Here is an 18,517-nt window from a genome sequence, read left to right as displayed (position 1 = left end):
AGCACTTCAATCAGGCACCCTGAGATGGACTGAGTCAGTCAGCACTCCAACCACACACCCTGAGATGGACTGAGTCAGTCAGCACTCCAACCACACACCCTGAGATGGATTGAGTCAGTCAGCACTCCAATCAGGCACCATGAGAGTGACTGAGTCAGTCAGCACTCCAACCAGGCCTTGAGAGTGACTGAGTCAGTCAGCACTCCAACCATGCCTTGAGATGGACTGAGTCAGTCAGCGCTCCAACCACACACCCTGAGAGGGACTGAGTCAGTCAGCACTCCAACCACACACCCTGAGAGTGAACGACTCAGTCAGCACTCCAACCAGGCACCCTGAGAGTGACAGAGTCAGTCAGCACTCCAATCAGGCACCCTGAGAGGGACTGAGTCAGTCAGCACTCCAATCAGGCACCCTGAGATGGACTGAGACAGTCAGCACTTCAATCAGACACCCTGAGATGGAGTGAGTCAGTCAGCACTTCAATCAGGCACCCTGAGATGGACTGAGTCAGTCAGCACTCCAACCACACACCCTGAGATGGACTGAGTCAGTCAGCACTCCAACCACACACCCTGAGATGGACTGAGTCAGTCAGCACTCCAATCAGGCACCATGAGAGTGACTGAGTCAGTCAGCACTCCAACCAGGCCTTGAGAGTGACTGAGTCAGTCAGCACTCCAACCATGCCTTGAGATGGACTGAGTCAGTCAGCGCTCCAACCACACACCCTGAGAGGGACTGAGTCAGTCAGCACTCCAACCACACACCCTGAGAGTGAACGAGTCAGTCAGCACTCCAACCAGGCACCCTGAGAGTGACCGAGTCAGTCAGCACTCCAACCACACACCCTGAGAGTGACCGAGTCAGTCAGCACTCCAACCAGGCACCCTGAGAGTCACTGAGTCAGTCAGCTCTCCGACCAGGCACCCTGACAGTCACTGAGTCAGTCAGCACTCCAATCAGGCACCCTGAGAGGGACTGAGTCAGTCAGCACTCCAACCACACACCCTGAGAGCGACCGAGTCCGTCAGCACTCCAATCAGGCACCCTGAGAGGGACTGAGTCAGTTAGCACTCCAACCACACACCCTGAGAGCGACCGAGTCAGTCAGCACTCCAATCAGGCCTTGAGAGTGACTGAGTCAGTCAGCACTCCAATCAGGCACCCTGAGAGGGACTGAGTCAGTCAGCACTCCAATCAGGCACCCTGAGATGGACTGAGTCAGTCCACTTCAATCAGGCACCCTGAGAGGGACTGAGTCAGTCAGCACTTCAATCAGGCACCCTGAGATGGACTGAGTCAGTCAGCACTCCAACCACACACCCTGAGATGGACTGAGTCAGTCAGCACTCCAATCAGGCACCATGAGAGTGACTGAGTCAGTCAGCACTCCAACCAGGCCTTGAGAGTGACTGAGTCAGTCAGCACTCCAACCATGCCTTGAGATGGACTGAGTCAGTCAGCGCTCCAACCACACACCCTGAGATGGACTGAGTCAGTCAGCACTCCAACCACACACCCTGAGAGCGACCGAGTCCGTCAGCACTCTAATCAGGCACCCTGAGAGGGACTGAGTCAGTCAGCACTCCAACCACACACCCTGAGAGCGACCGAGTCAGTCAGCACTCCAATCAGGCACCCTGAGAGTGACTGAGTCAGTCAGCACTCCAATCAGGCACCCTGAGATGGACTGAGTCAGTCCACTTCAATCAGGCACCCTGAGAGGGACTGAGTCAGTCAGCACTTCAATCAGGCACCCTGAGATGGACTGAGTCAGTCAGCACTCCAACCACACACCCTGAGATGGACTGAGTCAGTCAGCACTCCAACCACACACCCTGAGATGGACTGAGTCAGTCAGCACTCCAATCAGGCACCATGAGAGTGACTGAGTCAGTCAGCACTCCAACCAGGCCTGAGAGTGACTGAGTCAGTCAGCAATCCAACCATGCCTTGAGATGGACTGAGTCAGTCAGCGCTCCAACCACACACCCTGAGATGGACTGAGTCAGTCAGCACTCCAACCACACACCCTGAGAGTGACCGAGTCAGTCAGCACTCCAACCAGGCACCCTGAGAGGGACTGAGTCAGTCAGCACTCCAACCACACACCCTGAGAGGGACTGAGTCAGTCAGCACTCCAACCACACACCCTGAGAGTGACCGAGTCAGTCAGCACTCCAACCAGGCACCCTGAGAGGGACTGAGTCAGTCAGCACTCCAACCACACACCATGAGAGGGACTGAGTCAGTCAGAACTCCAACCACACACCCTGAGAGTGACCGAGTCAGTCAGCACTCCAACCAGGCACCCTGAGAGTGACCGAGTCAGTCAGCCCTCCAACCAGGCACCCTGAGAGTCACTGAGTCAGTCAGCACTCCAACCAGGCACCCTGAGAGTGACCGAGTCATTCAGCACTCCAACCAGGCACCCTGAGATGAACTGAGTCAGTCAGCACTCTAACCACACACCCTGAGAGGGACTGAGTCAGTCAGCACTCCAACCAGGCACCCTGAGAGGGACTGAGTCAGTCAGCACTCCAACCAGGCACCCTGAGATGGACTGAGTCAGTCAGCACTCCAACCAGGCACCCTGAGAGGGGCCGAGTCAGTCAGCACTCCAACCAGGCATCCTGAAAGTGACTGAGTCATTCAGCACTCGAACCACACACCCTGAGAGGGACTGAGTCAGTCAGCACTCCAACCAGCTTCCCTGAGAGTGACCGAGTCAGTCAGCACTCCAACCAGGCACCCTGAGAGTGACTGAGTCAGTCAGCACTCCAACCAGGCACCCTGAGAGGGACCGAGTCAGTCAGCACTCCAAACAGGCACCCTGAGAGGGACTGAGTCAGTCAGCACTCCAACCAGGCACCCTGAGAGTGACCGAGTCAGTCAGCACTCCAACCACACACCCTGAGAGGGACTGAGTCAGTCAGCACTCCAACCACACACCCTGAGAGCGACCGAGTCAGTCAGCACTCCAACCAGGCACCCCTCAATGCCACACAAACCCAGTGTAATACGAGAGATTCCATGTGGCTGAGGTAACTAGATTGGAATACGGGATCACGGCGCTGATGGCATTAGTGAAGTCCCAAATGGCACCCTATTCCCTATATAGTGAACTACTTTTGACCAGGGCTCATGGGGCTGTATAGGAATTAGGGTGCTCTTTGGGATGTGTCCACTGTGTGTCTAACAACAAAAGCTAGATATCCATCTCTCTATGGTAGGCTGTTCAGACTTAGTCTGTATTGTTAACGGGTGGAACTGATTCAGTCATTGACTCGTTCCAAAGCTCAGCTCAGTGAGGACAGGACAGAACAACAGAACTAGGGACTGCCAGCGTGTCTGGCTCAGTGTGTTGTCTAGTATGCAGGGTTAGGGCTAAGTTAGTTCAGTATGTTGTCTAGTATGCAGGGTTAGGGCTAAGAGGGTAGTTCAGTGTGTTGTCTAGTATGCAGGGTTAGGGCTAAGGGCTTAGCTCAGTGTGTTGTCTAGTATGCAGGGTTAGGGCTAAGGGCTTAGCTCAGTGTGTTGTCTAGTATGCAGGGTTAGGGTTAAGAGGGTAGTTCAGTATGTTGTCTAGTATGCAGGGTTAGGGCTAAGAGGGTAGTTCAGTGTTTTGTCTAGTATGCAGGGTTAGGGTTAAGGGCTTAGCTCAGTGTGTTGTCTAGTATGCAGGGTTAGGGCTAAGGGCTTAGCTCAGTGTGTTGTCTAGTATGCAGGGTTAGGGCTAAGAGGTTAAGGTTAGGGGAGTCACAGGGACTGTGTTTTCACGTGTGAACGGGTCGGATAGCAGACTTAAAGGGAATCCTGGATCCTCGGGTCATTGATGTGATTGTTACCGTAATCACATTAACCCTAGAGGAGATTAGCACTCTGGTCTCAGAGGAGAGGTCCTTCCTGTTCCATGACTACTACTACTCAGGGAGAGGTGAGAGAGGGACAGAGAGAGAGAGAGAGCGAGAGAGGGAGAGGAGAGAGAGAGAGAGAGAGAAAGAGAAGGAGAGCAGTGAGCATGCTGGCCACTAGAAGTACATCGCATGGCTGTAAGTTTGCAATTTCCTGTCTGTGAGGTTGAAGGTTAAGGGTAGCCTATAGGAGGTTTCCTCTTTGTCTCCTCTCCTTTAAAGGCCTTCAGACATTCCTCTGCTGCGGTCCCTGTAGGCTTCTCGGGTTACCCGTCTGATTTAAGTGCCCTTTCTTTCCGTAATAAGGGTTAATTGGCCTAACTCTTAACCCTCTGGAGACTGGAGATCTCTCGTCAAAGGGCTGGCCCAAATTATACGCTAGTTTCCATTCTGACGGTGGTGGGAGTCGGTGGCGGTGGTTTGTCCTGTCAGACTGACTGACGGACGAGGGTTGTGAAAGGAAGGTTTTTTTGGGAGTAGGGGGTGGATCGTGGGTCCCATCTGTCCAGGCTGGCTGCCCCTGTGACCTGCCAGAGGTGGTTCTTGTCCCGTGTTTGAGAGGGGGGGGGGGGGATAAACCTATTAGCTATGGGGTAGGTTAGTTTGCCTCGGCTCAGTTTAGGAGTGTCTCAGTCTCAGTGGGGAGTGGGGAGGGTGCTTTCGATAGTGCTATTGACAGCCATACGATGTGCTCTTAGAGGCCAGTGACAGCCATACGATGTACTCTTAGTGGCGAGTGACAGCCATACGATGTACTCTTAGTGGCCAATGACAGCCATGCGATGTACTCTTAGTGGCCAATGACAGCCATGCGATGTACTCTTAGTGGCCAGTGACAGCCATACGATGTGCTCTTAGAGGCCAGTGACAGTCATATGATGTACTCTTAGAGGCCAGTGACAGCCATACGATGTACTCTTAGTGGCGAGTGACAGCCATACGATGTACTCTTAGTGGCCAATGACAGCCATGCGATGTACTCTTAGTGGCCAATGACAGCCATGCGATGTACTCTTAGTGGCCAATGACAGCCATACGATGTACTCTTAGAGGCCAATGACAGCCATACAATGTACTCTTAGTGGCCAATGACAGCCATACGATGTACTCTTAGAGGCCAATGACAGCCATACGATGTACTCTTAGAGGCCAGTGACAGGCATACGATGTACTCTTAGTGGCCAGTGACAGCCATACGATGTACTCTTAGAGGCCAGTGACAGCCATACGATGTACTCTTAGTGGCCAGTGACAGCCATACGATGTACTCTTAGAGGCCAGTGACAGCCATACGATGTACTCTTAGAGGCCAGTGACAGCCATACTATGTACTCTTAGAGGCCAGTGACAGCCATACGATGTACTCTTAGAGGCCAGTGACAGCCATGCGATGTACTCTTAGTGGCCAATGACAGCCATATGATGTACTCTTAGTGGCCAATGACAGCCATATGATGTACTCTTAGTGTCAGTGTCAGCCTTGGGCCAGTTACCGAAAGTTTGCTGGTTTGAATCCCTGAGCCAACGAGGTAAAAAATCTGCCGATGTGCCCTTCAGCAAGGCACTTAACCCCAATTGCTCCTGTAAGTCTCTCTGGATAAGTACGTATGCTAAATGATGTAAATGTAAAATGTAAGAACGTCAGCTCTGCTTATCAGAGAGTCCTCATGCCACTGAAAAAACATATGACGCCAACCATCAGAACTAACTAACTAACTAACGGGGTCGTAAAGGGTGATGGTGAAACCCTAGTTACTGATTATGGGTGTCTCTCCTCCCTGATCTAGTGACTGACCTGTGTAATTGGTTTATACTAATGACTAACTATGGGGGTTCCCCAGTCGTACTAAAGGCCCTCTAAATCAGTGATTACAAAGCTGATCTGTGTGTGAGCACTGAGCAGGCATCCTCTAACTCGGTGGTTTTCAACTTTCTCTGGTTACTGATCCCCTAAACACATTTAACTCTGTCCGATGTTCCCCCTCGTGTCTGACTGATCATTAGGCCTATGTTCCTATTTGTTAGGAGTCTTCCCTAATGGGCTAACCCCTGCGGTGGATACTACAGTCTTCCCTAGAGGGCTAACCCCTGTGTATTGATCCCACTACACTAGACTGTAGTCTTGGAGGGCTCCACTGTGTGTTGATCCCACTAGACTGTGGTCCTGGAGGGCTCCACTGTGTATTGATCCCGCTATACTAGACTGTAGTCTTGGAGGGCTCCACTGTGTATTGATCCCGCTACACTAGACTGTAGTCCTGGAGGGCTCCACTGTGTATTGATCCCGCTACACTAGAATGTAGTCCTGGAAGGCTCCACTGTGTATTGATCCCACTAGACTGTAGTCCTGGAGGGCTCCACTGTGTATTGATCCCACTAGACTGTAGTCCTGGAGGGCTCCACTGTGTATTGATCCCACTAGACTGTAGTCCTGGAGGGATCCACTGTGTATTGATCCCACTAGACTGTAGTCCTGGAGGGATCCACTGTGTATTGATCCCACTAGAATGTAGTCCTGGAGGGCTCCACTGTGTATTGATCCCATTACACTAGACTGTAGTCCTGGAGAGCTCCACTGTGTATTGATCCCACTAGACTGTAGTCTTGGAGGGCTCCACTGTGTATTGATCCCACTAGACTGTGGTCCTGGAGGGCTCCACTGTGTATTGATCCCACTAGAATGTAGTCCTGGAGGGCTCCACTGTGTATTGATCCCACTAGACTGTAGTCCTGGAGGGCTCCACTGTGTACTGATCCCACTAGACTGTGGTCCTGGAGGGCTCCACTGTGCATTGATCACACTTACACTAGACTGTAGTCCTGAAGGGCTCCACTGTGTATTGATCCCACTACACTAGACTGTAGTCCTGGAGGGCTCCACTGTGTATTGATCCCACTAGACTGTGGTCCTGGAGGGCTCCACTGTGTATTGATCCCACTAGACTGTAGTCCTGGAGGGCTCCACTGTGTATTAATCCCACTAGACTGTAGTCCTGGAGGGCTCCACTGTGTATTGATCCCACTAGACTGTAGTCCTGGGGGCTCCACTGTGCATTGATCCCACTACACTAGACTGTAGTCCTGGAGGGCTCCACTGTGTACTGATCCCACTAGACTGTGGTCCTGGAGGGCTCCACTGTGTATTGATCCCACTAGACTGTAGTCCTGGAAGGCTCCACTGTGTATTGATCCCACTAGACTGTAGTCCTGGAAGGCTCCACTGTGTATTGATCCCACTAGACTGTAGTCTTGGAGGGCTCCACTGTGTATTGATCCCACTAGACTAGACTGTAGTCCTGGGGGCTCCACTGTGCATTGATCCCACTACACTAGACTGTAGTCCTGGAGGGCTCCACTGTGTACTGATCCCACTAGACTGTGGTCCTGGAGGGCTCCACTGTGTATTGATCCCACTAGACTGTAGTCCTGGGGACTCCACTGTGCATTGATCACACTTACACTAGACTGTAGTCCTGGAGGGCTCCACTGTGTATTGATCCCACTACACTAGACTGTAGTCCTGGAGGGCTCCACTGTGTATTGATCCCACTAGACTGTAGTCCTGGAAGGCTCCACTGTGTATTGATCCCACTAGACTGTAGTCCTGGAAGGCTCCACTGTGTATTGATCCCACTAGACTGTAGTCTTGGAGGGCTCCACTGTGTATTGATCCCACTAGACTAGACTGTGGTCCTGGAGGGCTCCACTGTGTATTGATCCCACTACACTAGACTGTAGTCCTGGAGGGCTCCACTGTGTATTGATCCCACTAGACTGTGGTCCTGGAGGGCTCCACTGTGTATTGATCCCACTAGACTGTAGTCCTGGAAGGCTCCACTGTGTATTGATCCCGCTAGACTGTAGTCCTGGAGGGCTCCACTGTGTATTGATCCCACTAGACTGTGGTCTTGGAGGGCTCCACTGTGTATTGATCCCACTAGACTGTGGTCTTGGAGGGCTCCACTGTGTATTGATCCCGCTACACTAGACTGTAGTCTTGGAGGGTTCCACTGTGTATTGATCCCACTAGACTGTAGTCCTGGAGGGATCCACTGTGTATTGATCCCGCTGCACTAGACTGTAGTCCTGGAGGGCTCCACTGTGTATTGATCCCACTAGACTAGACTGTGGTCTTGGAGGGCTCCACTGTGTATTGATCCCACTAGACTATAGTCCTGGAGGGCTCCACTGTGTATTGATCCCACTAGACTGTAGTCCTGGAGGGCTCCACTGTGTATTGATCCCACTAGACTGTAGTCTTGGAGGGCTCCACTGTGTATTGATCCCATTACACTAGACTGTAGTCATGGAGGGCTCCACTGTGTATTGATCCCACTAGACTGTAGTCCTGGAGGGCTCCACTGTGTATTGATCCCACTAGACTGTAGTCCTGGAGGGATCCACTGTGTATTGATCCCACTAGACTAGACTTTAGTCTTGGAGGGCTCCACTGTGTATTGATCCCGCTACACTAGACTGTAGTCCTGGAGGGCTCCACTATGTATTGATCCCGCTACACTAGACTGTATTCTTGGAGGGCTCCACTGTGTATTGATCCCGCTACACTAGACTGTAGTCTTGGAGAGCTCCACTGTGTATTGATCCCATTACACTAGACTGTAGTCATGGAGGGCTCCACTGTGTATTGATCCCACTAGACTGTAGTCCTGGAGGGCTCCACTGTGTATTGATCCCACTACACTAGGCTGTAGTCTTGGAGGGCTCCACTGTGTATTGATCCCACTAGACTGTAGTCCTGGAGGGATCCACTGTGTATTGATCCCACTAGACTGTAGTCCTGGAGGGATCCACTGTGTATTGATCCCACTAGACTGTAGTCCTGGAGGGATCCACTGTGTATTGATCCCACTAGACTGTAGTCTTGGAGGGTTCCACTGTGTATTGATCCCACTAGACTGTAGTCTTGGAGGGATCCACTGTGTATTGATCCCACTAGACTGTAGTCTTGGAGGGATCCACTGTGTATTGATCCCACTAGACTGTAGTCTTGGAGGGCTCCACTGTGTATTGATCCCACTAGACTGTAGTCCTGGAGGGCTCCACTGTGTATTTATCCCACAAAAAGTTCTACAACTGCACCATTCATCACACCTTGACTGGCTGTATCACCGCTTGGTATGGCAACTGCAAGGCACCAGGCGCAAGGCGCTCACTCAGACCGAGCTCCCTGCCATACAGGACCTTTATACCAGACGAGGCCGAAGACTCCAGCCACCCAAGTCATAGACTGTTCTCTGTGGAACCAACAGGACCCTGAACAGCTTCTAGCCCCAGGCCATAAGACCGCTAAAATAAATAGCTAAATAATATAGCTAATCAAACGGGAGTACCTGCATTGACCGCTTTCTGGCACTAACTATCTTGCACTGACTCTGTGCACACACACTGGACTCTACCAACACACGGGACTCTACCCAACACACTGGACTCTACCCCACACACTGGACTCTACCCAACACACAGGACTCTACCCCACACACTGGACTCTACCCAACACACTGGACTCTACCCACGCACAGGACTCTACCCAACACACTGGACTCTACCCAACACACTGGAATCTACCCCACACACAGGACTCTACCCAACACACTGGACTCTACCCAACACACTGGACTCTACCAATACACTGGACTCTACCCAACACACTGGACTCTACCCCACACACTGGACTCTACCAACACACAGGACTCTACTCACACACGGGACTCTACCCAACACACTGTACACTACCCCACACACTGGACTCTACCCAACACACAGGACTCTACCCCACACACTGGACTCTACCCAACACACTGGACTCTACCCAACACACTGGACTCTACCCCACACACTGGATTCTACAAACACACAGGACTCTACCCAACACACTGGACTCTACCCAACACACTGGACTCTACCCCACACACAGGACTCTACCCAACACACTGGACTCTACCCAACACACTGGACTCTACCAATACACTGGACTCTACCCAACACACTGGACTCTACCCCACACACTGGACTCTACCAACACACAGGACTCTACTCACACACGGGACTCTACCCAACACACTGTACACTACCCCACACACTGGACTCTACCCAACACACAGGACTCTACCCCACACACTGGACTCTACCCAACACACTGGACTCTACCCACGCACAGGACTCTACCCAACACACTGGACTCTACCCAACACACTGGACTCTACCCCACACACTGGACTCTACCCAACACACTGGACTCTACCCCACACACTGGATTCTACAAACACACAGGACTCTACCCAACACACTGGACTCTACCCAACACACTGGACTCTACCCCACACACAGGACTCTACCCAACACACTGGACTCTACCCAACACACTGGACTCTACCAACACACTGGACTCTACCCAACACACTGGACTCTACCCCACACACTGGACTCTACACACGCACGGGACTCTACCCACACACTGGACTCTACCCCCACACACTGGACTCTACCCCACACACTGGACTCTTCCCACACACTGGACTCTACCCAACACACTGGACTCTACCCAACACACTGGACTCTACCCAACACACTGGACTCTACCCCACACACTGGACTCTACCCAACACACTGGACTCTACCCCACACACTGGATTCTACAAACACACAGGACTCTACCCAACACACTGGACTCTACCCCACACACAGGACTCTACCCAACACACTGGACTCTACCCAACACACTGGACTCTACCAACACACTGGACTCTACCCAACACACTGGACTCTACCCCACACACTGGACTCTACACACGCACGGGACTCTACCCACACACTGGACTCTACCCCCACACACTGGACTCTACCCCACACACTGGACTCTACCCACACACTGGACTCTACCCAACACACTGGACTCTACCCAACACACTGGACTCTACCCAACACACTGGACTCTACCCCACACACTGGACTCTACCCCACACACTGGACTCTACCCCCACACACTGGACTCTACCAACACACAGGACTCTACCCAACACACTGGACTCTACCCAACACACTGGACTCTACCCAACACACTGGACTCTACCCAACACACTGGACTCTACCCCACACACTGGACTCTACCAACACACTGGACTCTACCCAACACACTGGACTCTACCCCACACACTGGACTCTACCAACACACAGGACTCTACTCACACACGGGACTCTACCCAACACACTGTACACTACCCCACACACTGGACTCTACCCAACACACAGGACTCTACCCCACACACTGGACTCTACCCAACACACTGGACTCTACCCACGCACAGGACTCTACCCAACACACTGGACTCTACCCAACACACTGGACTCTACCCCAAACACTGGACTCTACCCAACACACTGGACTCTACCCCACACACTGGATTCTACAAACACACAGGACTCTACCCAACACACTGGACTCTACCCCACACACAGGACTCTACCCAACACACTGGACTCTACCCAACACACTGGACTCTACCAACACACTGGACTCTACCCAACACACTGGACTCTACCCCACACACTGGACTCTACACACGCACGGGACTCTACCCACACACTGGACTCTACCCCCACACACTGGACTCTACCCCACACACTGGACTCTACCCACACACTGGACTCTACCCAACACACTGGACTCTACCCAACACACTGGACTCTACCCAACACACTGGACTCTACCCCACACACTGGACTCTACCCCACACACTGGACTCTACCCCCACACACTGGACTCTACCAACACACAGGACTCTACCCAACACACTGGACTCTACCCAACACACTGGACTCTACCCAACACACTGGACTCTACCCAACACACTGGACTCTACCCAACACACTGGACTCTACCCCACACACTGGACTCTACCCCACACACTGGACTCTACCCCACACACTGGACTCTACCCAACACACTGGACTCTACCCCACACACTGGACTCTACCCAACACACTGGACTCTACCCCACACACTGGACTCTACCCCACACACTGGACTCTACCCAACACACGGGACTCTACCCACGCACAGGACTCTACTCACACACGGGACTCTACCCAACACACTGGACTCTATCCCACACACTGGACTCTACCCCACACACTGGACTCTACCCAACACACTGGACTCTACCCCACACACTGGACTCTACACACGCAAGGGACTCTACCCACACACTGGACTCTACCCCCACACACTGGACTCTACCCCACACACTGGACTCTACCCCACACACTGGACTCTACCCACACACTGGACTCTACCCACAAACTCACATATACCTACACTGACACACCGACACACACATACACACTGCAACACTCACTCACACACACACTACACACACTCACCACATACGCTGCCACTATTGTTTAATATCTATCCTGTTGCCTAGTTACTCTGGACCTACCTATATGTACATAGATGCGTCAATTACCTCGTACCCCTGCACATCGACTCGGTACTGGTACTCCCCGTATATAGCCATGTTATTACCTGGTACTCCCTGTATATAGCCATGTTATTACCTGGTACTTCCTGTATATAGCCATGTTATTACCTGGTACTTCCTGTATATAGCCATGTTATTACCTGGTACTCCCTGTATATAGCCATGTTATTACCTGGTACTCCCTGTATATAACCATGTTATTACCTGGTACTTCCTGTATATAGCCATGTTATTACCTGGTACTTCCTGTATATAGCCATGTTATTACCTGGTACTCCCTGTATATAGCCATGTTATTACCTGGTACTCCCTGTATATAGCCATGTTATTACCTGGTACTTCCTGTATATAGCCATGTTATTACCTGGTACTCCCTGTATATAGCCATGTTATTACCTGGTACTTCCTGTATATAGCCATGTTATTACCTGGTACTTCCTGTATATAGCCATGTTATTACCTGGTACTCCCTGTATATAGCCATGTTATTACCTGGTACTCCCTGTATATAGCCATGTTATTACCTGGTACTCCCTGTATATAGCCATGTTATTACCTGGTACTTCCTGTATATAGCCATGTTATTACCTGGTACTCCCTGTATATAGCCATGTTATTACCTGGTACTTCCTGTATATAGCCATGTTATTACCTGGTACTCCCTGTATATAGCCATGTTATTACCTGGTACTCCCTGTATATAGCCATGTTATTACCTGGTACTCCCTGTATATAACCATGTTATTACCTGGTACTCCCTGTATATAGCCATGCTATTACCTGGTACTCCCTGTATATAGCCATGTTATTACCTGGTACTCCCTGTATATAACCATGTTATTACCTGGTACTCCCTGTATATAGCCATGTTATTACCTGGTACTCCCTGTATATAACCATGTTATTATGATTACTCGTTATTGTTATTGGTTATTTACAGTGTATTTATTCTTTGTGTCACTATTTCAATGTTTTTATCTCATTTTCTATCTTAATCTTTAACTCTGCATTGCTGGGGTAAAGGATCCGTAAGCAAGCACGGTTAGTCTGCACCTGTTGTTTACAAAAGCATGTGACAAATGCATTTAGATTTGACTGCATTAGCTGCATCCTAAATGGTCCCCTCTTCCTTATATGTCCTGGTCAAAAGTAGTGTTCTGTGTAGGGAATGTGGTGCCATTGGGGACAGAGACATTATCAGTGTTCCACATCACGAAGAACAAATCATGGTTCCAGAAACAAGGGATTTTTCTCTGTTTATTTTCTGCCTAATCTGAATTCCCAGACTCACTCATGGGGCTAATTCATCATCTATTTTGATAAGCCCATATTTGACATACCTTGTCAAATATGCAGGAAGGAAAATATTGATATACTGTATTTTAACCTACTTTTTAAGGCTGATTTTGACAGTGAGATTTAAAAATGTTTTTTTTTTATTTATTATTTGTTATTATTTACAACTAATTGATTAAGTGTTCTATTTCCTTTCCTAATAGTTGTTCAACTCAACAACAACAACAAAAATAACTCGCAGAATCATAACTCTTAGGTTTGAATACCGGTACAGTAGATTATAGAGAGAAATAGTAATGGCGTCTTTTTGTAGGCACTTACTCTGCCATGGTTCGTTTTGACAAAGTCTATGGGGAAATGAATAGTGTTTTTGTAGGGTTTTTTAGATAAACACAGACAGTAAGGTCTACGGTAAACACAGGCTTAAGGATATCTTTACACGTTGTCCTATGAGATTTATTCATCAGCTGACGTCACGGTCTATGAATATTTAAGCATTTATGCGATACAAAAAAGCACATCAATATCAAAGATGCTTCATAAGTCATAAAGGTCATGTTAACTGACTGATATTATCTCATAGAACAAAACGTATAAGATATTCTAAACTTGTGTTAACCTCACACTTCACGTTTTGTGTTTATCCCAAAAGCCGATTCTGTCCCATTCATTCATAGGAATGACTGAACGAACCAGAGGTAACTCATTTCCGGTTTTTAGGACAGCATGTTGGCATTCTCTACAGCTTCTGCCGAGTCCCAGCCAACCGGATGTTCCCGTTTTCAGGGGAAATGGAAGAGAGCCTTTGACGCAACTTCTCGGCATTAGGTTAAGTAGATTTACAGGGCTACTCAATATTCAACAAGGAGGCGTTGTCATTGTCTCATGAATATATAATGTCCGCCAGCGTCCTTCCCCTTCCCTGGTTGAACTGGCTATGTGGTCCTAACAAACATTACGTTCAGTCCTGGACAGATACTGCAACAACCCACATCACTGGCGTGTAAGCTACACACTTTTCGCTGCGAAGAAGTAATTGGATAAAAAAAAAACGGAATATAACGATACGAACTACCGAACTAGAAGAAGTTGAGCCGACGGACATACGAAGGACGCAAACGGAAGCATTTCCCTCTGTGTTGCAAAGCTGTGGCTTGTTGGACAAAGTCTTGTTCTGGACTCTGTGCATGTTGAAATCGGAGGAGTGCATTGGTACGGTGACTCGGTCAGACACCGTCTAGTTTCCAAGCAGAGCGACCGGAGCGGCAAGGCAACACCGGAGGCATGATTTTGAGAAGGGGCTCGGTTGTCGGCGTTGCTGATCTTTGCTTACATGCCTTATTGTTGTGCTTTTGTGCAAAGGTATGTGGATTACTTTTACAGTTGCACATTGTGGAATATGTTCAGACAGCTTCTGTGGACGCATTGATTCGTCAGTAGGCGACGTTTTATTTTATATAGGCTAGTTAAAAGATCAAGATAACTAGGAGTGTGGGAAATATTTATCCAGAGTCCCTGCGTTTTATGGCTGTGTGCGTTTTAACTGTGTGGCGTTTTAACTGGCTGCATTGATCGGCTGCAACCCTCTTCCCCAAGTGAAACAGTCCCATTTGAGTTTTTCCCAGTTCTAATGTGTTAGTTAGTATGCCAGATTGAGTTGTTTTCGATAACTTGTACGGCTCAATTACTTTGATCTATTACCATAGTTTGCACATTTTGTAGAGGCGCTGGGCCGCCAATTTCCAGCGGTTTCACCGTTTCTTGGTTCTGCTTTACCAACAGGTGGCCGAGGGAACCGGTCAGTTCGAGTTGGAGATCTTATCGATGAACAACCGGAACGGCGAGCTTCTTAGCGGGCTGTGTTGTGACGGCTCGCGGATCACCGGGGATCGGAAATGCAGGATGGATGAGTGTGACACGTATTTTAAAGTGTGTTTGAAGGAATACCAGTCGCGGGTTTCGGCTGCGGGACCTTGCAGCTTCGGGTCCGGTTCTACCCCTGTCCTTGGAGGGAATACATTTTCTTTGAAGAACTCGGCGAAGAACGAAAGATCCAAGATTGTTTTGCAGTTCAGTTTCGCCTGGCCGGTAAGTTGATATCTTGATAACCTAGAGCTCTCGTCTCACGGTGCGCTAACATCATTAGGCTGGGCTGGGAAAAGGCTTCCCTAATCATTGCATTCGTCCCCGAAATAAATTAAATCAGCGACAAGGATTGAATGGTCGCCACTAGCCTAATAATGGACTAAAGGAGCCCAACGTTACTCATTATAGTTAAATGACCTGACATGGACTGTATAGAGGCGATGGCAGAATCAACAGCCAAACACTCCCATCTAAACGTGACCCGAGTCTCAACTGCAGTCCGGTTCTAGAAACATAACTCGCTGAACTTTCATATCACATCAAAAACTAATATCACAAATGCAAAATATACACTTTTCTGTACACTGTTATACCGGTTTTTAACACCGTTGCAGCCGACGGTGTTTTTCCAGTGAAGTTGGTTTTGTGATGTGCAGTGCTGGACTTGGGAAGGAGTTCATTTGACCCGAGTACCGAAAACCTCGTGTTCTACTGCTTGAGTTCCAGCACCTCTTTATATAATAGTAGTTTAAATTATTACAGGGTTCCTTCACCTAAATCTAAACAGTGCCTGCGCTCAAAAGTGAGTACCGCAAGTCTTTGTCTAAACCTGCACCTGCAGTTCGCGAACGATGTATTCTTTTCTGAACGATTTTTTTACTGATTTCAAGAGTCATGATTTAGTTTTTCTAAATGACTCGTTTCTAGTCGTTAGATTGACCTGCTGGCCGTAATGAGGGTGGCTTAATACTGCGCTCCTCCGGTGACTCGTGCTCTCCGACCGACACCTGTCAGTCATACATGCGCGCAGGCAGCATGGGATCACGGTGCAGGTAGCGAAGAGAAGGAAAAATACATGTTTACAACAGATAAATGAGAATCTATAATGAATGCAATTAATGAATTATTGATGTTGTAATGGACATATATCTATATTTTTGTTAACTGCTCAACGAACGAGAACGAATCGTTTGGGGTGCTGCAGTTTGCGAACGATACAGTGCTTAACGTTGTCACCCAAACAATTCACTCCGCCAAGAATCGTTAACAATCTAGTCCGGTTGCGGCCAACTAGACCTCGTTTCAAATGTACCAAGAAATAATATTATTTGTATGATTAGCAATCAACACATGTGCGTTGTTTTTAAAGCTTTTTCAAGTCTGTTACAAATGACAGCTCAAATGATCCACTCATGGTGAACGAGAGGCTTGTAGAATCACGACTCGAGTTTTCAGTTGATTGTTTGCCGGTAGAGGGCAGTGTTGTGTTCGAGACCACCGAGACCCGGAGTCAAGACCGGGAACGAAAGGCCAGCGAGACCGGGAGGGAGATGAAGACTCCAAGACTTATACCACAAAAAATGCGAGTAAAATTCAACACCACGATTGTAATTGTCAAATTGCCACGATCATAAGACTTCAAAATGTCCAGTAATTCTATGTTAATATTTCAGAAGAACATATGAAATCTTTTAGACATTCAGAATGGTGAACAAATTCACTGTGAGGGCAAACAGAGTCACAAACTCAAACATGTTTATATATACAAATAAAGTGTTCCAACTTCCCTCGGTCTCACCTTACTAATAGCCTAGTGAGCACAACTTTCAAACAATTCCCCTCACTCCCCTAAAGTAGGAAGCCTAGGTTTCAATAGGCCATAACTTTTTTTATTTTATTTTTATTTTTTATCAATTATTTCACCTTTATTTAACCAGGTAGGTTAGTTGAGAACACCTTTATTTAACCAGGTAGGCTAGTTGAGAACATCTTTATTGAACCAGGTAGGCAAGTTGAGAACATCTTTATTTAACCAGGTAGGCAAGTTGAGAACAAGTTCTCATTTACAATTGCGACCTGGCCAAGATAGAGCATAGCAGTGCGACACAAACAACAACACAGAGTTACACATGGAATAAAACAAACATAGTCAATAATACAGTATAAAAATAAGATACGTGAGATACAATGTGAGATAAGGGAGGTAAAGGCAAAAAAAGGCCATGATGGCAAAGTAAATGCAATATAGCAAGTAAAACACTGGAACGGTAGATTTGCAATGGAAGAATGAAATAATGGGGTGCAAAGGAGCAAAATAAATAAATACTGTAGGGGAAGAGGTAGTTGTTTGGGCTAAATTATAGATGGGCTATGTACAGGTGCAGTAATCTGTGAGCTGCTCTGACAGTTGGTGCTTAAAGCTAGTGAGGGAGATAAGATAACACAAGATATTACTGTGTCATGAAAGGAGTGCGAGTTATTTGGCCTGGTCGAAGTGGTTTTATGGGATGTCTGAATGGGAGCTGATTAAATTTAGATTTTTACTCCGCTGGTCTGGGGAAGAAAGGACCTCACTGTTCCGAGACCGAATCAAGACCGAGTAAGAATGTATCCAACACCGAGACCAGACCAATACGTGGTCTGGAGACCACATCTCTTGTATACTCTGTCCTTACTGACTCAAATGAATGAAATCAATTAAAAATATTTATTCTTTAACTAGTTGAAAACAACAGGGTCAGTAAAAAGAGCCAAACTTCCCATCAGGCATTTCTCTATCGGGGAGACAACTTTCTTATGTCTGTCTTCCATAAACAAACACTTTAACATGGAGATCTGGCTGTGGGGAACCTTAATAACCCTGTAAACCCTTTAACATGGAGATCTGGCTGTGGGGAACCTTAATAACCCTGTAAACTCTTTAACATGGAGATATGG

At 48.5% G+C, this 18,517-nt stretch overlaps 1 protein-coding gene across 2 annotated transcripts in view; it reads left to right on the top strand.

Moving 5' to 3' along the window:
* Positions 1–14,626: 14,626 nt before the first annotated feature.
* Positions 14,627–18,517, top strand: part of jag1b (jagged canonical Notch ligand 1b) — a 102,235-nt gene continuing 98,344 nt past the window's right edge. For both annotated transcript variants that reach the window (XM_036945977.1, XM_036945976.1), the window contains exons 1-2: positions 14,627–15,076; positions 15,497–15,802. In XM_036945977.1, coding sequence (XP_036801872.1) covers positions 14,999–15,076; positions 15,497–15,802 — 384 coding nt within the window. In that variant the 5' untranslated portion in view covers positions 14,627–14,998. The remainder of the gene's footprint in view (positions 15,077–15,496; positions 15,803–18,517) is intronic.

This window comes from Oncorhynchus mykiss, chromosome 16, assembly GCF_013265735.2.
Source record: "Oncorhynchus mykiss isolate Arlee chromosome 16, USDA_OmykA_1.1, whole genome shotgun sequence".
Classification (NCBI taxonomy): domain Eukaryota; kingdom Metazoa; phylum Chordata; class Actinopteri; order Salmoniformes; family Salmonidae; genus Oncorhynchus; species Oncorhynchus mykiss.
Note: the sequence above shows the minus strand (reverse complement) of the source record. Positions and strands in the feature narration are given on the sequence as shown.